Here is a 20,279-nt window from a genome sequence, read left to right on the forward strand (position 1 = left end):
CCATGGTGTTGGAAATGTTGGAGCTCAACGTGTACAATGATAAAAGAGTGTGGAGAAGCACTTTTCTTGGGAAAAAAGTAAAAATTGTTGGGAGCACTTTTGAGAAATCTGGTGAAGAACTGCCTTGATTTACTATTCATTGGAGAAGAGAAGCATTTTTTCTAAGGGGGAAATTGGGCTTGTAGATGAGGAGCCGTCGCCCGCAGAGGAGTCAACGACGAAGAAGTGCTACTCCACTAGAGAGACGAGCTTGTAGATTTAAAATCTATTTTTTTAATAATTTTTTCCCTTTTTTGTTTTTTTAATTAATTATTGTAATTATTTAATTTGTTGAATAGAAAGTACTATTTTGTCCATCATAAAAATATTAAAATGTGGCCTAACTCAATTTTTTGATCAACTAATGGTAAATTGGATATTTTTCAACTAATAGGGCCTCACTTGTAACGTTTGAAAAAGTTAAGGATGACGATTGCAACAAATCAAAGATTTGGAGAAAGTCTCCTAACATTTGAAAGGTTTGGAGCCTCTGTTGCAATTATCCCTTAAAATTTTTTCATTTAACACCCGGACTAATTAATAAATTATTTTTAATTTAAAAAAAATTGAGTAGGGTTCCCATCCCATTTAAGGTGGGATTTATTCATGGCAGGTAATTTTGCCATCATTCCATGTAGTGTAGAATTTTTATTTTTTGCAATTTATGTATTTGGGATGACAAAATACTCATCCTGCATTTCCTCGTCTCAATTGAGGCGGGAAATTCCCCCAGTTACCTTGAGACGGGAAATTCCCCCAGTTAGGTAACTGGGGCGAGCAGGGAAACATGATCCCCTCTCTAAATCTTTCTAACTTGCCCAAATTCTTTTTATTTTTATTTTTAAACTTTAAGTTGCATGAAATAATAAAAAAGTAATCAAACGGGATAATATATCCCACTCTTATCTCCATCACTTCCTTACATCTTGGAAATCTCTTACAAGAAATGTCACTCGCCTGCCCGCCCCAATCCACTCTGTGGCCATTTCTAATAATGGACATAGTGTGTCAGAATGTTAAATGAGTCTGGTAGCTCGAATTGACTTATTAACCATTCGAGTTCAATTCGATCCACCAGACGAGTCGGTCCATGCTAACTTTGGTGCAATATAAGCATGGGCCGACTTGCGTGAAGAAAATGTAATTTGGGGACGAATTGCGAGTGGTTTGCGCCAAAAAATCCAAAAAATCTAACTCGGCTTGATTTGTTCCATGACTAGCCCATTGAGCGAGCTGGCTCCATTTTACGTCAGCACAAAAAAATTTGTCAAGCCAAAAAAAAAAAAGAAAAAAAAAAAAGACCCTAGAGGTTGCACACGCACGAAAGCTTTTCTCACGTGCCAGGCAGTAATGCGAGTGCGCAACGAGCCGCCGCTTCCGACCACACTCAAAACTCTGAAGTAAGAAAATCTCTGAACCAGACATTGACGTCTCTCTCGCTTTAACCTAAGCAGAGAAACGGCGTCGGTTCGTCTCTTGACATTTATTAATTGTGGCATTTTCCGGAAAAGAATACCTGTGGAATCCAGAGCTAGTCCAAGATTCTCCAAGGTGCGGGTTTCCTTTCAAGTTTCGTTTTTTATTACTCAACCTTCTCTTACTTTTTCATTTGAATAACTTATTTTGTTTATATCTTTAGGCATATATATGCTGTCAAGATTGTAATTTTGTGCCTTTTGCTGGGGTTCTATTGCATTTATCAGTCGACTTTACACAGCATCGTTAAGTCAGGTTTTTTCACCAAAATGGCGGGTTGTTCTTTAAGTATTAGATTGACATATTTCAAGAATTTGAAAAAAGAGATCCTCTTCTCGAGGGATATAAGCATTTGGAACCCAAATTTGACTTTGCTTAAATTTCAAGATTCTAGTAAGGTAATAAAAACGAAAGGGCAGTTGTTGTGTAAAAGGAATAGGCAGGGGCTTGTAATTGTGAATGCATTGAATCCGGAGACTGATCCAGCATCTGATGTGGCTGTGACCACAGTAACTAAAGGAAGTGATGGAAGTCATGTAGAAAAAGATGGCAGCGTTTTGGGAAGTGATTTTGTATTCAAGGGTGATAAAGAAAATGGAGATGGTGGTGGGAATTTGATTGATGGAAGTGGTGGAAATGGGAAGTTTTCTGGTGGGGGTGGTGGAGGTGGAGGTGGAAATGGAGGTGGAGATGATAAGGAGGAAGAGTTAGGACCCATACTCAAATTTGAGGAAGTGATTAGGGAGACTGAGGCTCGTGGTACTACTCTTCCAATTGATATGCTGGAGGCTGCGAAGAGCGTGGGTATTCGGAAGGTCCTTTTGCTTAGATATGTGGACCTGCAGGTAAAGTTATCATGCATAGTGTGCTTTATGCAGGAAAAACCTTTTGCATCTTCCGTGGTATATAGCTGATGGCTTTGTGAATTTTGCGTTGACAGGGGTCTGTTTGGCCACTGGGATTTCTGATGAGGTCATGTGCTATGCTACGGAATAGGATGTTGGCTGATCCATCCTTTCTTTTCAAAATTGGAACAGAGGTTTGTAAAACACATTCGTGTTGTTTCTTGGTCTATAAAGCGCGTTTTATTTTGTAGATACAATTGCATAAAGAGCTTGATGACTTTCCAGATTGCTTTTATGAAGTAGCATAAAATTGGCCCACTTTGAATGATAGGATATCCATTGAAGTTGCAAGTTTCTAAAATTCTTTTTATGGCAATATTTTGTGGCTTGTGTTGATAAAACTTAATATTAGTTCAGTTATATTTGGCCATTAATAACTTGTTGCCGTCTCAGTTCTCTCACTAGCTTGGGATGCATAGATTCATCTCAATGTGATTGTTTACTGATGTAGATAGTGATTGATTCTTGCTGTGCAACTTTTGCGGAAGTCAAAAAGAGGGGCAAAGACTTCTGGGCGGAATTTGAATTGTATACTGCAGACCTTTTAGTTGGAGTGGTCGTCAATGTTGCTTTAGTTGGTATGTTAGCTCCATATGCTCGATTTGGACAGCCACGTGCATCTCAAGGATTTATTGGTCAAATGTTGAGTGCTTATGCAGCTCTTCCTAGCAGGTTTTCTTTATCACCATTCTTGCCAATCAAATGTAATTCTTCAAATCTTTGGATTTTTATATAGTGTAACAACTAAATTTACGAAAGTAGGTAACAGTTTTTCTTTTTTCATATTTAACTTGCGAAGTCTTACATGATTACTTAACATTTTTTGGTTTATTTTAAGCATGTTTTTTAGTTTTTATAGTTTAACTATAGTCAGTCTAAAACTTCAAATGTGAATTTGACGCAGTGTTTTTGAGGCTGAACGTCCTGGATGTACATATACAATAAATCAGAGAATTGCCACCTATTTTTATAAGGTAATTCCTGCATCTCTTTTAAAATGTTATCTTTTTAAAAGCATCTCCATCTGAAACAGAGAAACATCAGATGGATATGCATATAATCTGATATTTCATTCTTTTCCATCAAATGCTCAGATACTTTCTTTTTGCCTTTTTGGCCACTTTTTCCTTTTCATAGTAACCAGAGACTTGCCGCGTTTCTCTTTCTTTACATTTTAAAAATATTCATTTCATTTTCAGGGTATTCTCTATGGATTGGTTGGGTTTGGGTGTGGTATTATCGGCCAAGGAATTGCAAATTTAATAATGACTGCCAAACGGTATGTTTCCGAGTCATGTGTGCATGTCTGTATGTCTTAGATTCATAGTGCTGTTGATGAGTGATGTCCAAGACTCAAATCTGAATTTTATTTAAAATATATTTAGTAGTCTGAACTTCAATATTCTTTAGCTTGTGTGGTTCCTTCTTTCATTTGGACATGAAAATATTTACTGATACAATTGACAAAGAGATGTTCTGAATCAAGTATCCTTTTATGGACCCTAGAGATGCATTAAAATGTCTCTAATTTTATATGACTTTTACATAGAATTGATGACTCTTGCACACTATAAACTTGTGAAAGGACCATCGTTTCTTACGATCCATATTTTTTGAATATCAGGAGCATAAAAAAGTCAGAGGACGACATACCAGTTCCACCCCTAGTGAAGAGTGCAACTCTCTGGGGTATGCTTGCTTAACTCCTTACTTATGTTCTTGTTGTTAACTTGTTACTTGGGCTGAAGTCTATTTCTAGTTCCACGCTGAAGAGTACACTTCTTAGTTTGGAGAGTTAGCGTCACATGTGTACTTGAAATCATCAATTCCGTGCGAAATGATATTAGAGCCCACTTTGTTCTATGCTTATAGATATTAAGGACTTTCGTTCTATTAGCTTAGTGAGTGGGGTGTACAAGATTATTGCGAAGATTTTGGCAAATCGATTAAAAGAGGTATTGGGGAAAGTGGTGTCTAAGTTTCAGAATGCCTTTATCAAAGGGCGTTAGATCTTAGATTCTGTACTTATAGCAAATGAATGTATTGACTCAAGATTACGCCTGCGAGTCCCAGGAATGCTATGTAAGCTTGACATTCAAAAGGCTTATGATCATGTAAATTGGGGATTTATCTTGTATATGCTTAGGCGATGTGGCTTCGAGGTTAAGTGGTGTCATTGGATTCAGTTTTGTATATCTACAGTTTCTTTTTCAGTTATGGTGAACGGCAGTCCGAAGGGTTATTTTCGTAGTAGCAGGGGATTGAGGTAAGGGGATTCTTTGTCTCCATTACTATTTGTCATTGTAATGGAGGCTTTCAGCAGGATGCTTGAGAAGGCTGTGGGAGAAGGTTTGTTAAGGGGTTTTATGGTTAATCAGCTGCAAGTATCTCATTTGCTATTTGCAGACGATACATTGATCTTCTGTGATGCAGATGTTCAACAATTTAGGAACCTACGTCGTGTGCTCTTGTGCTTTGAAGCCGTATTTGGATTGAAAATAAATTTGGGAAAATCTGAGGCTATCAAAGTGGGAGAGGTCGATAATGTGGAGGAGTTGGCTGCTATTTTGGGTTGCAGGGTTGCAGAATTGCCTATGATGTATCTTGGTCTTCCTTTGGGAGCACGGTTTAAGAGTGAAAATATTTGGAACAGTATTATAGAAAAGATGGAGAGAAGGCTAGCGGGTTGGAAGCGTAAGTACCTCTCAAAGGGCGGTCGTCTTACTCTCATGAAGTCCACATTGTCGAATCTCCCTACTTGTTTCTTATCATTGTTTTCTATCCCTGTTGTAGTGGCAAAAACGCTAGAAAGGATCCAAAGGGAGTTTCTTTGGGGAGGTTTAGGGGAGGAGAGGAAATTACATTTGGTTAATTAGGGTGTAGTTTGTTCTCTCATAAGGCTAGGGGATCTTGGATTGAGGAGCATTGTACTGTTCAATAAGGCCATGTTGGGCAAGTGGTTGTGGCGTTTCGGTGTGGAGAGGGAGAGTTTTTGGAGAGAAATAATAGGGGCAAAATATGGTGTCATGGAGGGAGGATGGTGCTCAGGTGAGAATCGCGATTCTTACGGGGTGAGCTTATGGCGATATATCCTGTGAGGGTGGAGCGATTTTCAGGATAGATTGACTTTTGCAGTGGGGGATGGTACTACCATCAGTTTTTGGGATGATTGTTGATGTGGAGAACAACCGCTGAAGGTGAAATTTCTCTCTTTATCTCGTATTGTGTTGACACCGTTTGCTACGATGAGTGATGTCTTAGATATACATAATGGGAGGATCAGTTGGAATATTGTTTTTGGTTGGGGATTACAGGATTGGGAATTGGACGATTATGCACTGTTTTTGACTTCTTTGTACGAGGTTTGCAACAGGAAGGAGAGGCAGACCGTAGTAGGTGGAGATTGACACGGGATGAGATTTTCTCAGTTGGCACTTATTTTAGATCTTTATTGGATCCTGTGCAGAGTTCATTCCCCTGGAAATCGGTGTGGAAATGTAAATTGCCTCTACGGGTTGCATTCTTACTTTGGACGGTGATCAGCGGACAGGTGTTAACGATAGATAATCTACAAACAAGAGGTTTTTATGTTACAGAGTGGTGTTATATGTGTCGGAGGGACGGGGAGATGATTGATCACTTGTTTCTCCATTGTGATGCTGCTCGTTTACTGTGGCACAATATTTTGGCATCACAACACATGGATTGGGTGATGCCGAGGCGTATTGAAGACGTGTTAAAGGCATGGAGGAGAAAATTTCGCGATAAGGATTGCAAGCTTGCATGGGATCTTATTTCGGGTTGTATTGTATGGTGTATGTGGAAAGAAAGAAACAGTCGCTGTTTTGATGATCAAACACGGATAGCAGAGCAAATTAGAGAAATGTTTTATTTCACATTGTATACGTGGTTTAATGTTGCAGCTACTAGGCATATAGATGGACTGCCCAATTTTATGTTGTTCTTTTCTGCTTTAAATTGATAATACACTTCCCGTGTATTGTGTATTGATTAATAAAATATTTGATTACCTTTAAAAAACAAAAAAAAACCAAAAAAATAAATAAATTGAGTAACGGAACCCATGGCATCCCAAGACAAAAATAAAGACTATCATGGCCCGTTATATAAGTTATCTTGGAGGAATGACTTAACCTAGCTAAGTTTAGGGGTGATTATCTCGTAGCCATGGCTAGCTCAACTCTACCAATGCATAAGATCACTAGTGGTTTTGGCTAAGTGATGCAATATTATTATGTTTAGCTTCCAATTTTAATTCATATTTTAGGAAATATAATTAGGTATGATTTAGTTGCTTTTATTAGATATTTTTTTTCTTAAGATAGAATATTTCCAACCCTATGTAAAGGACTCTTTTGCATTGTAATAAAACCACCTTTGATAATGAAATAAATTGATTTCTCTCCCCAATTTCTATCTCCCTCTTCTTCTCTCTTTTCCCCTCTCCTTTCTCTTCTTCCCTCTCCTTCCCCCTTCTATAATTCTCACGTAACATCCAGCATCAACTTGGTATAAGAGCTCACTTCGTTTCCTTTGACCAATACTCCATTTGCTACCTTCAATCACACAACGCTCAAGTTCCAAACCATATATACACTCAATCCACCATCCCCTTCCACCACAATAAACCAACATAAAATTGTACCACCAGCCCTATACCTTCAGAAAACAGCCCTCAAACCACCCAAAATTCAGCCTTTATTAGCAGCTGGAAAAAAAATAAAATAAAACAAAATAAAATAAAATCACCACAACACCATCAGCACACCTATACCCCGACACACAATACAAATATAATATAGGCCCATTATCTCTCTTTATATAGTCAATCCCAGTAAACTTTCAATCAAACTTGCCCAACCCATATCCAATGCTAATCTACCCATATAACTTACCCAATCCAATAACCAATCCCTTTATTCAAAATACACCCTAACCCAAGCCCAGTATAACCTATATCCCATTGTAGCCCAACATCGTTTTCTGCTTCCTCCGAACACTAAACCTAATGATACACGGTTAGTATCACCACCTATAACCGCCTGTTACTCCACCATCTAGCCCAAAACAGCAGTATGCCATCGCCGGCTACCCCAACGTCGGCCACACCTTACGTCACCAATAACCTCACCATCACAACCCGATTCCACCATAATCAAATTCACAAAAACAGTCACCGCCTCCAAACAAACACCCACTAGTGCGAAGACTGTTGATCAACACAAATCCGTCACTATTTTCGTCACATACATACTTTTATTCTACAACCTGCTGCACCCATACTTGCCGCCTCTGTAACAACCGTCGCTTCACCCAAACCTCCTGGCCATACTCTAACTTCCCAACTTAGTTCGGTACCAAAATTTGTGTTACAATTGCATCGTCTGCTACCTTTACGCTTTCAATACTGCTACACCTGCATCTCTACCTGCTTTGTTGAGGCACAAATACTTTTCAGTATGTTGTTTGCATATTTCCACAATTGCTTTTTTTCAGTGTTGATGCTGCAACTTAGAAAGGCCTAACAGGTGTTATTGTAAAGAAAAAAAGGAAAGCATTTGGGATACAATTTCAGCCACAGATTTGGACTAGAAATTTATTGGGGATAGCAAGTGGATTAGTTGGACTCTTAGTATGGTATACAATTCTGATATTTAATAACTATACTTTCTCTTTAGGTGTTTGTGATCGTCAAATCTCGTATTAAAAAAATATCATATGTCTTAAGTACAATTTTTGCATCAACTACAACACGCCCATAAGTCAATACCATGATAGTGTGCACTCTTTGTTCCAACAATTATCCCTCATCTAGAAACTTTGTCGGGAACTCACATTCTCCATCTAGGCAAATTACACTTCAACTATGGGACTTTGATAGTCTTATTGGACCAGACTCTTTTCTTGATTGACTCAACACACATGAAAGATTCTTTAACTTTCACAATTTGGATGACTTACGTCGTCTTTGTCTTGCTACTATGCACCTGTCGATTCTGCTATGTGTTATTGGAACTCCATTTTGCGTAACATTGATTACCTAGGTCAGCATCCTCACTTTGTGGGAAGAAATGAAACGAATTTTAAGTAATATACACGCTTCTGTGTATTATAAAACTCAATTGCTAAATCAATTATTTTTACATTGTAGGCAAGGTACTTTCATTGTTAGGGAGTATATAGCCCATTTCGAAGCGTTATGGAACAATTGTTATATTTATGAGGCTTCCTACATCACAACATCTAAGTTTATCACTGGTTTGAATCTTGTAATTTTGCTGAATGATATTCCTGCTTTCCAATTCTTAGATGAAACTTACAAACAGGCCAACCTATGGGACTTATCCTTTCATCTTCGCCAAGCATGTCATAAGTTAGGTCTACCACACTAATCTCGCCAGTCACCTTTTGAGTCTAGTTATGTTCCTCTTGAGAGAGATAATGAAGTTTTCATTGTTGAGCCAATTTAATATTCTGATAACAAGGATGAGGAATTATCTATAGTATTACCATCTAAGTAAACAATCCACTTATCTTCAATTACGTACCGACGTTGATCTTACCTAATCTGTTGCATGATTCTAACATCGACTTTGATATGATTTTACCTCCACTTCGTGATGCTTTTCGAGTTACCACGTTTTCCAATGTCATTGTTCGTTCAAACACTTTTCCCACACGTATAAAGAAAATATTGAATTTCTCACTTGAACTTAATCTATTTGATTGACCATTGCACTTTAATGAGAGTTTTGTTTTCAATATAACAGAATTGTTTCCTTGGGGTAAATTCGAGCCTCCATTGTCGCACTCACTTGTTTTCGCAGGCCAGTTTACTTTCCTTGTACTACTCACTATGAACAATTAATTGAAGACTTTATGGAAGAGTTGCACAAGTTGTTGCTTTTTGAAGTTCTATATCGATATTTTGTTAGACAAAGAGATCGTCCCCTTTAGTGAGATCATGTTTTTGGGATGCTTTGCAAATTTAGTTGATGTCAGATGATCAATTCAGGTATTTGGTTCTTAAGAAAGATTACCCTCCTTGGTATGAGTTTAACAAGCTGATGTTATCCAAGGTTCAGTACGAGCTTTTGGTGAAAACAAAAGATTAACCTCCTTGGAGTATGAAGTACTAGTCTATCTCGCTGGAGTCGAATTCTCTCAGCCAGGGGAGAAATTATGCAATATTAGAAAGAATATTATTATACTTAGCTTCCAATTTTTATTTCTCTCAGCCGAGGAGAAATGATGCAATATTAAAAGGAATATTATTATGTTTAGCTTCCAATTTTAATTCGTATTTTAGGAAATATAGTTAGGTCTAATTTAGTTGCTTTTATTAGATATTTTCCACCTTAATATAGAATATTTCGAAACCTATATAAAGGGCTCTTTTGCATTGTAATCAAGCAACTTTTGATAATGAAATAAATTGATTTCTCTCCCCATTTTCTCTCTCGCTCTTCCCCTCTTCTTCGCTCTTTCCCCATCTCCTTTCTCTTCTTCCCTCTCCTTTTCCCTTCTTCTATAATTCTCACGTAATATCCAGCATCAACTCTGTTTTTCTGGTGGTGTTCTTGCCACTGCTTTGTGCAGTTTGTGCAACTTAGGCACAATCAAATGGTAATCTTTGCCATCTAAGGAACCAATATGTTATCACTAGACATGCTAACAAATTAAATGAAGAAAACCCAGAACTTTGCTTGAAAGAGTGTGTGAATGATCATTGTATTCAAAAAACTTTACAAACACAGTTCTTTTACTCTGTATAGCTGTCTACGTACCACTTTGACTCTGTATAGTTTACAAGCAGGCAACCTCCTCAAACTGGTATTGGCAATTCATTTCATCCAGTGATATAGAGAGTTCGTCTTCTTTCTTACCTCTTCACTCAATCAATATTTGTGCTTCACAGATATCGTAGATATTTAGAGAGGAAATATCTAGAAACAACTGACTAAACTTAAACCTCATTATCCTGTATTATTTTAGATAGTAGTCCTTGCAAAATAGTCTCCAAGCCGTCAGAGAACTCTGAATCCTCATTTTTTGCAGTAAAATTAATCCACAGAAGTTGGATTTTACTTCTACTCGAGCATATAGAATGGTGCATTCTGATAAACTAGTGTTTGTATAGTCGTGATCCCTCTTCCTAGTGTATAGTTTGCCTAATGTTTGATGTGAATAGTTCAAAGGTTTGCTGGACTTTTGAAGCCCAGTAATGGTTTATCTTGACATTGTTTGCAGTACCATTGTGGTCACTCACTTCTCTTCTATTTAACAAAGAGGTGAATTTCCTACCAATTTCAGGTGTTTTTCTGGCAGTCTCGTCCAACACCCGATACCAGATTATAAATGGGCTAGAACGTGTGGTGGAGGCATCACCATTGGCAAAGCAGGTCCCACTCGTAGCCATGGCTTTTACCGTTGGTGTGCGATTCTCGAACAATGTCTATGGAGGGATGCAATTTGTGGATTGGGCCAAGTGGAGTGGTGTGCAATGACCGTTTTAACCAATATATTGCTTGTTAGCTCCAAACAAACAGAAAATATGTTGGCGGTGAGTTCTGTATCGGTAATCAGCAGTTATCTTCATCCCAGCAATGTTTTCCTTCTTATTAGAACTTAATATGACATTTTATGCTACTGTAATGATACTATGAGATTCAATGCTTGTATTTGAACAGAGGAAAATGGCTACTCTACAAGTTGTGTTGTTATCCTGGCACTGAAGTTGTTCAATGAATTAAAATGCACTTCGAATTTCCAGGAGAATTTAGCAGGAATGTTATTGTCATATAGACAGTTGATGTGTAAGCAAGGAACTGCTTATAGCATTATTCTACCGAGTTAATGGTTGAATTTTTGTAGCAGAAGTTAAATTGAACTATCTGCAGTTGGAATTTTCTTAAAAGATTTCTTTTAAAGTCCAAGTTGCTTTTTAAGAATAACTTTGTTGAGAACGTTTTGTCTACTTGATTCTCAACTTGACCAGTTCGAGCGCGCTCATATGTGATTGTGTAGATGTAAGAAAGTATAGTTAATTGGTTAATCATCAACTTTTACCTCTGGATTCTACTTATTTAGTCAAAAATAAAAGGTTATCGATTGTTCACTTACTTTTACGTAGCATACCAATCAATTATCCATCTCAATTTTGTTTGTCCGTATGAACAAAAAATTCGCACGGCAGATGGAAACTCTCTATGGCAGTAAACGGTGTTAAACCTTGAAAGTTAATTAAATGATTAATCACTAAATTATATTTTCGTTTACTACTTTCTCCGTCTCATTTATATAGGTTTATTTTTTATTTTTTTTTACTTGTTCCAATTATATAGTTATGTTTCTTTATTGATCTGGTTTTGTTTGGTTCGTTTATTAATATATCTTATTTTAATTTGCTTAATTATAATCGATTTTTCACTATAAATATAAATAAGGGTAAAATAGATAAGTTATTGACAAAAATAGTTTTTTTTCAGTAACATTAAATAAGATTTTATAAACCGTCTAAAAAAACAAAATAAGTCTATATAAATGAGATGGATGAAATACTTGTTCACTTAAATTTAAAAAGCTTTTGATTACCCATTTATTTTTTCACAAAATTATCCATTGATGGACAAATCCATGCATAAATTTGTCAACCTATTTGTACAAAATTATCTGTACAAGTAGGTTACTTGTTCATCAACCATATTAGATTTCTTTTATATTGTTTGATTTGTTTATATGATTTTCATAATTTTGTAATTAATTTTTGTAAATTATTTTTGCTCACTCTATTTTTCTCATTTTTTCTTCTAAAAAATTTATTTTCAAATTTTCTTGTTTAGTCTATTTATATGATTCTTTTTTTACAAAATTCACAAATTACTTTTGCTCTCTATATTTTCTTCAATTTTTTCCTTCTAGGAATTCCATCAGCTAATATTTTTTCTTAAATTGTTTTGGATCTTTATTTATTCATTTTCGTTTTGCTTCGAGGAATTGATTTGATTTTCTTTTACAAATTCCTTCAACTTAATTTTTTCTTCTATATTTTTTTGGAATTTCTTTTTTGTTCATGATAATTTATAATAAATTGTATAGTCAGTCGTCGTGAAAGATTCCCTTCATGAAGACAACGATTTTATGTGAATTTCATAGAAGCAAATCGAACAATAAAAAATAAAAATAAATTTCATAGAAGAAGAAAATGAGGAAAATAGAGTGAGCAGAAGTAATTTGAAAAAATTAATCTAAAATTATGAAAATCATATAAATAATCAAAATGTATAAAAATGGAATTGATATCAATGATGGATATGTAACATTAATTGTCTAAAAGTGAGCGAGTGGTAACCTTCTATTTTTGAGTAAGCAAAGATAAATATTAGTGATTACTTATTTAATTAAGTATCAAGGTCTAACACCATTTATTGTCATGTAGGATTTCATCTGTCACGTAAATTTTATAACTCACTTAGACGATCGAAATTGAGATGGATAATGAATAATGATACATAAAAGTGAGTAAATAATCAATAAATTTTTATTTTCAAGCAAGCAAGTAGTAATCAATGATAAATTAACTTTAAAGAAAGTATATGTAATCATTAGAAAATACCATAAAAGAAAAGGGGAAAAGGAGAGAGAGGAACATCCAACATGGCCTACTAAAAATGGAAGGAATCTAGCAAATTTACTATTGTAGTATTTTGCTACCTGCTAGCTACAAATATTGTTACACGTGTCCCCATAAAAATGCGAATCTAATAATTTGGTCAATGGTCAATTACTGGAATATTCAGACACTGAAACCCTAAAAAAAAGAGAAAAACCCTCAAGTGTTTGTCCCACCAGAGCACATAGCACCCGGGCCCGGCCCGGAATGGAGCCACGGCTATTTTCCTTCCCGCCCGACCTTTCTGTTTTTGTAATAGTATAAATAACCCCTTCAAACCTCATTAGTCGACTGAAATCCCAATTCTTCATTCCTGGATTTCCTTCCCAATTTTTCAATTCTTGAAGCGTTTTCTATCAAGAAAAGTAAAAAAATCATGACGAAAATCGATGCCCTCCGTCGATTCCTCCTCCCTTGTATCCACCCTAGTCCTACACTGAACCCTTCGCCACCTATCACCACCACCAAGAAACGCCTCAGCACATCCCTCCGTGATGATCTTGAAGACAAGAATCCTTTAACCAATCAAGAAAGCATTCAACGAGAGAATCAACACCAAGGCTCCGACGATGACGATCCCACCTCTCCGGTGACTCCTCTTTTGGCGCCATCACGATCCTCCAGGACAATGGTTACCGGAACAATCTTTGGGCACCGCCGTGGCGGCCATGTGTGGTTCTGCGTGCAGCATGATCGACTCAATACCCGTCCTTCTCTCCTCCTTGAGCTCTCCATCCCGACCACTAGTCTTGTCCATGAAATGCAATATGGGCTGGTCCGTATTTCACTCGAGTTCAACGCCGATGAATCCCCCGAATCTGAACTCAGTCGCTGCCCTCTCCACTCTGTCCCCATTTGGTCCCTATCCTGCAACGGCCGGAAGTTGGGTTTTGCCGTCCGCCGCAAGGCTACACAGCAGAACCGCCTAATGCTCAAGACCATGCAAAATATCACAGTCGGAGCGGGGGTTATTCCTCCTGGTTCTGGATCCGGATCGGAGGAGATAATGTACATGCGGGCCAATTACGAGTGTGTTGTAGGCAGTGCAGACTCCGAATCTTTCCATTTGATCAGCCCGGATAATGGCCCGGGCCAAGAACTCAGCATTTTCCTTCTGAGATCAAGGTGATCGGTATTTCAAGAAACAAAATAGTGATTTCGAAATTTGGGAAACTTTTATTCATGAGGACAAAACACTCCATTTTTTTTTATTTTTTTTTGGCCAAGACTTCAAATCTTCTTTGAGAAAGTTTGTGTTTGTGAGAAGAAAAATCTCAGATTTTAATTTATTTTTCGATTTTTCGAAAAAGATGGCTTTTCTGAACTGGAATGTGTATCATATAATCAAGAATTTAGTACATTTGGCACTTTGGCAATGGATTCCAATTCATCAATTTCTTCTGTATATTTTATTTCTATGGTTGGAAAAGCATTGTGCGTTTAGTATTGCAATGATGTTACTATGATTGCAAATAATATATTCATGTAAAGATGTCCTTACACTGGGACACATAATTTAGTCAAGATTCTTTCTTCTCATTCATTCTGTATTAACAGTGCACTTTGCAGCTGGTTCTGTATTGAGTCTTTTGACCACTATGTCTTATTCTGTATTAACAATTTACTGTTTGTTTTTTATGCGAATTCATCCATGATAAACATGCAAAATATTTACTGCTTTACCCTAAATTAATTAAGAAAAATGTTCAATAAGCCCGAATATTTTTTTTCTATGTCTGATCTTTCCATGTAATCTAGAAATCCAGAACATGAGGATGGAACTAAATTTGTTATAAATCTTCAAATAACTGTACTGAAACGATTAAATTTCCAAAATTTGAGTTATCTATGGTCCATAGCCATTCAAGTCATGCAATCAAAATACTGTACCATTTTCAACTTTAAGATTATTCGATTAACCAAAATAAAAAGTTAGGAGATAACAAATTAAAAGCTAAGAAAGAAGTGAGCTAAGTTTGGATTGTATATTTTCTTGATCAGGGCTAACTTGAAAGCTTGAAAACAATTGAATAAATCTCAACCATTTTTTTGACGGATAAGCATAATTACCGCTAGACTATAAGCAAAATGACTAATAAGGTAGTCTTTTCAACTCTTTTCAATGCCAATAATTGATCAATTAATCTAGTAGAATCTGAGCACTGCAGAAACTACTCCGACGAACTGATTAGTATCAAAATAATATCACCACCAAGATGACATTGATAGAAAAATTATTTATGCAGATAGACTGAATGATATTGTGATGCAGAACAATTTTTCTCTATATTTTGTCTATATAGTATTTTTGTGTGTTTTGGAATTGCTGGAAAATGAGAATTTATATAGATAAATTTGCCATTAACTCTATGACAATAAATATTTGAGTCACTTCAATTTCTTGGAGTTTTGGAAGTTTCAGAAACTCAAAAGTCAATGGAGAAAGCAAGAAAAAATTATAAAACGTGGACAATTTTTGCTTCTTTTGATCCAATATTCATGTACGTAGGTCGCGCCTGTACACAAGTTCAAGGTCCGAAGGCTATTTCGGTCCGTGATTTACACCCTCTGCGCGCTCACGTGGAGAGAGCCTGTATACTACACATGATTATACTCTTCCAATGTACAACCATATTTAAAGTGGTTCTTGCTTTCATATTTTTCCTATATGGGACAAACTCAATTAAACCATCTTCCAATGGTGAAATTTAAGCTCCAATTTCTCAGTCACTCGAACTTCATTTTTGGCAAGTAAATATATGATTTTGATGTTCTCATGGAGTAGAACATGGATCAACTTTGATCTTTCAAATTGGACCAACGGATCCCACTGAAAATTGTGCATTTACTCATTTTTTCCAACAATTTTGTCATTTCAACACCTACCACAATTTATGTATACCAAAATTTCTATATGGAGCAGATGACCCTGTCATGGATTCTCAAATATTTGGATCTAAAATCTTACCTGCATCTTGTTCACACTTGAGATGGTATGATGCAATATTCTTTCTTAAAATAATTCACCGAAAGCTATTGGATAAGTTTCAGAGAATCAATATTCTAATGACAAGTTATTATTATTGTTAACCTGAAATTCACTAAAAGCTATTGGATAAGTTTCAGAGAAACAATATTCTAATAACAAGTTGTTGTTATTATTGTTAACATGAAATTAAAAGTGCGATTTATTCATAGATCCCAGCAGATAAAGCAATCTTTCTTTTCTCTTTGGGGAAAAGCATGAAAAATTAATTAGCCAAAAAAAAAAAAAAAGCACTAGTAAATTTATGATGATTTGCTTGTCCAATAATCAATTCTTTCATCTAAAGATACGCAGAACCAAGCATATACCACTGGTTTGTACATGTCGTCACCGAGGCCCTGCAACCACTTGAACCGACAATATTAAGATGAGAATATATAACATAAGAATTGAGAATATATGTCAATAAATGGAATTGATAATAAATGAAGTGAAAGACGACCACTCATGAGATAATTGGATCATATTTGTTCAGGGTAAAAGAAATTCATGCACCATTAGCTATGAAATGACCAGATAGACAGGAAAAAAAATCACATGGCTAACCTCAAATTTATTAGGAACAAGACCCTTTTTTCCCCTTTCTTTTAGCCATGTTACCTTTGGGGCGGTACCTCAACATCTTGTTTCGTGCTTGCGATAAGTGGATAAAGTTGGCTCGAGCTTTTTCTTCTCTGTATGAGCAGTTTGAGGAGAGCGAGAATGGGGAAAGGGATGGGGTTAATCTGCATCACGAGGACTAGATGCAATGGATTTTATAAACCATCTATCTAAACCTCAGGATGCAGATTACCCGATCCTTCCTGACCCGAAATTATTCGTACATGTCTGTAAGAAGAAGAAGAAGAAACAAAACATATATGAATAATTAGTTTCATGCAAATTAAAGAGTATGAGGTTTATGAACCTTTATGCATGTGAGAGAGCAATTTATAATGCCTAAGCTGTCATATTTTAAGTCCTCTACTACAAATTAATATGGTGTGAATAAAGAGGCTAATATTATATTTATAATAATCGTCCATAATGTTCTTTGCTAACGAATCATAGGAGAGAATCTTCCTTTCTCAAACAGTGACATTTCTTTCTTGACTACTTTCTCAACAGACTGACCATGGCAGAGATATTTTTGTTGATCTTTCTAATTTAGCTCTAGACGATTACCATATTTCATTTGTTTATATTATTAGGTTCTCAGGAAAGGCATAAATTAAAGATGGGACAAGTACTCCAGAAGCCTGTGATTGCGTTGATTCATATAAATGAATCAAGTAGTTTAAGTAGCGATAATATATTTACGGGATTTTCTTGAAGTGGTGAGTCTCGTTAGGGAGAATAATGTGTCACTTCATTAGCTTTTATCGTGCATCTCTATCTCGATACACGATAAGATTTTTATTGCACCTTTAGCTGGAAGTCAAATTGAGTTCCTTTCTAAGTCTTTATTATGTTTTTAATTTTAGTAATTAATAGAGTATCTAAATTTTTTTGAAAAAAATAAAAAATAAAATATCAAGTATTTCTAGTTATTGCCCTATTTGTGATAAAATGGGAAAAGGATAATAATGATACGTTACATCAGGTTTAATTTGATGATCTTCCTTGGCTTTTTACACACTGTTGATATTCTATTCCCTCCAGTAAATTTTAAACTGTCCAGATATTCTATTGTTGAAATAAGTAAAGAACCTACATTTTGCACAATTAGTAAGGAATAAATAAGTAGGATTGGTGGTTGTGCATAAGCCTACTCATTGTTATTTCAAAGAGGATATATTCTATCAGAATGAATTTAAATATTTTATTTAAATAGTTAATATTATTTAAGGTGATTTAAAGTGGATATTACTTTATAAATTTCTATTTAAAAAATACCATTTCTATTATCTTTTTTAAGCTAACTCGATAACATAATACATAGCTAGTATGTGGTTTAAGGCCGAATACGAGAGATACTGTAATTATCATTTTTTCGAATGAAAAATTCATAAATACTATGCACCTTGAAGTATTCTAATATATATATATATATGTAGTGTGTGTGTGTGTGTGTGTGTGTGTGTGTGTGTGTGTGTGTGTGTGTGTGTGTGTGTGTGTGTGTGTGTGTGTGTGTGTGTGTGTGTGTGTGTGTGGATTTCTTGTATCTTGGATTTTTATTCATTGCAAATTTGCAATTTTGCCTCACAGGAAGCTGATCGAATGTGGAGAATGAAAAAACATTGGGTTCAAATAATACAGATGGATTTCTATCCAACTTAGCGAATGCTATTCCTGGAATTAATGAAGCTATGAGTTTTGCAGAAATGCTGAAGTAAGTTTATTGTGTCATTACTGTTTGGAGATTATCCATAAATTAAGATAAATAAAAAGGATTAATGAACCTTCCTCTCTAAATTAATAAATAAATAAAATTAAAGGATTTAATCCTATTTTACTTTATCTTTAGACATGGCTCTTGAAAGAGTGGAGTGGAGAAAGAGGCTATGGAGTAATGACCTGATATTATACAGTATAAGATTGAGTTAAATTGTCGATAAAATGGCAAATAATGGTAGTCCTCTCTACAAAGGCTGTCGACTTTGAGAAAACCTACACATAATGTGCCTAGAAATCTCATTTCCATTCCATGGACTTTCAGTCCAAAAGCATTTTGGGGTATTGCTGACTTTGCAGTGTTGTATTCCATGTGTTAAGGTTGAATTAAGCAAATATAAGAAGAGTATCTTACTTGACAGTATCACATTCATTCATTTTAAATACAGTTTTGGTTGTCAACCATCTTTGTACGAACTAGCTTTATTGAGATATAAGAAAGGTTAGTGTTTACTTGTGCAAAGTTTACAAATGCTAGAATTGTATTCGACAAAGTTTATAAAAGATAGGATTGTATTCCGTAAAGTTTATCAGTGTCAAGGCTGATTTGCACACAAATGTTTGAACATATTTGGTTGATCTTGGTGGTTTTGCACCAAATGAAAGGTTGGGGAGCAATTGTGCAAAGCCACTAAAAGTTAAGGACAAAAAGAAATTATTTACTTTGCAAGATCGAACATGCAAGCGGAATATATTTGCACGATTCAGAGAACTTAATTTATCATATAAACATTTATTTTCCTCTTTTTTTAAAAGAAAATGTGAGTTTTTGTTCTCATCCATGTATAGATGTTTAGTGTCTTTAATGCTTCAGTTCGAAAATGAAGCACAAAAAGATCGGGAGAGTTGATCAATGAAGAACTTTTGTAGGGAAACTCAGGATTGGGCGGAATAGAAGGTTGGATGGAATGAAGGAGACGATCCCCCCCCCCCCCTTCCCTTCCTTTTAATAATCCTAAAAAATGTTAGATAACAATATCATGCCGTGAATTCAGTGAACTTGTTCAAAAATTAAAATATTTAAAAACTTAGAGGGCTTCTATTTAAATTTAAAATTTTAGCTTGTCTCAACGTGTCTCCTCATGGGGGACTGGATAGACATTGATATGTTGTTTCAACAAATCAACACTTTCGAGTTCGACAATTATCCGCAAGACCATTCTTCTTGGACAACCCCCTGAATTTTGTGCAGGATTTACCCTTCTAGGCAAGGGTCATGATCCATAAGTATAGTACTTTAATTATAGCATATTTGATCTCCATTATTTTTAAAATTCATTTTTCTCTCTTTTTTTTTCAATCATACATTATTCAAAATAATATTACACGTAAAATTCAAAAAAATTTCTTATTTTTTAACCACACATTCTCTATCAATTAACTATTCCAAAATGCATTTTTTTGCTAAAAATAGGGTTCAAACATGCTCTTAGACTCACTGCGATTTTAGAAGCGCAATTTTATTTATTATTATTTTTTTTAACCAACGAGGCAAATATTATAAATTCTAGTTAATAAATATTACCAATTTGAAGTTTAACGAACATGTTTATTTGGTTAAAAATACAAGTTTACTATAATTTAAAAAAAAAACATTTTCACAACTACTGCTCGCTTATTATTCACACATTTCGTAAATCTCTTTATTCATTTTCTTTATGATCAAATTATAATTTTATCCAAACAAATAGAGGAACTAGATTTTTTAATTCAAGAATAACGTATATACACTTAATATTTCTTTGTA

At 35.4% G+C, this 20,279-nt stretch overlaps 2 protein-coding genes across 4 annotated transcripts; both read left to right on the top strand.

The window, feature by feature from the left end:
- The first annotated feature begins 1,365 nt into the window (after positions 1 to 1,365).
- LOC111390156 (protein RETICULATA, chloroplastic) lies at positions 1,366 to 11,209 on the top strand. Of its 3 annotated transcripts, none has more exons than XM_023015162.1 (8): positions 1,366 to 1,590; positions 1,698 to 2,360; positions 2,456 to 2,554; positions 2,872 to 3,092; positions 3,325 to 3,394; positions 3,620 to 3,699; positions 4,045 to 4,109; positions 10,755 to 11,209. In XM_023015162.1, exons 2-8 carry the CDS (start codon positions 1,785 to 1,787, stop codon positions 10,946 to 10,948), a joined length of 1,305 nt encoding a protein of 434 aa, XP_022870930.1. In that variant the 5' UTR covers positions 1,366 to 1,590; positions 1,698 to 1,784; the 3' UTR covers positions 10,949 to 11,209. The 3 variants fall into 3 exon arrangements, with proteins under 3 accessions (XP_022870930.1, XP_022870931.1, XP_022870929.1); XM_023015163.1 differs by having other exon boundaries at positions 1,743 to 2,360; XM_023015161.1 differs by having other exon boundaries at positions 1,368 to 1,590; positions 1,679 to 2,360.
- A 2,230-nt stretch (positions 11,210 to 13,439) lies between these two features.
- Positions 13,440 to 14,463, top strand: LOC111390168 (protein MIZU-KUSSEI 1). The gene has a single exon (XM_023015176.1). It carries the CDS (start codon positions 13,490 to 13,492, stop codon positions 14,240 to 14,242), a length of 753 nt encoding a protein of 250 aa, XP_022870944.1. The 5' UTR covers positions 13,440 to 13,489; the 3' UTR covers positions 14,243 to 14,463.
- The last annotated feature ends 5,816 nt before the right edge of the window (positions 14,464 to 20,279 follow it).

Source organism: Olea europaea, unplaced genomic scaffold (genome assembly GCF_002742605.1).
Source record: "Olea europaea var. sylvestris unplaced genomic scaffold, O_europaea_v1 scaffold652, whole genome shotgun sequence".
Taxonomy (NCBI): domain Eukaryota; kingdom Viridiplantae; phylum Streptophyta; class Magnoliopsida; order Lamiales; family Oleaceae; genus Olea; species Olea europaea.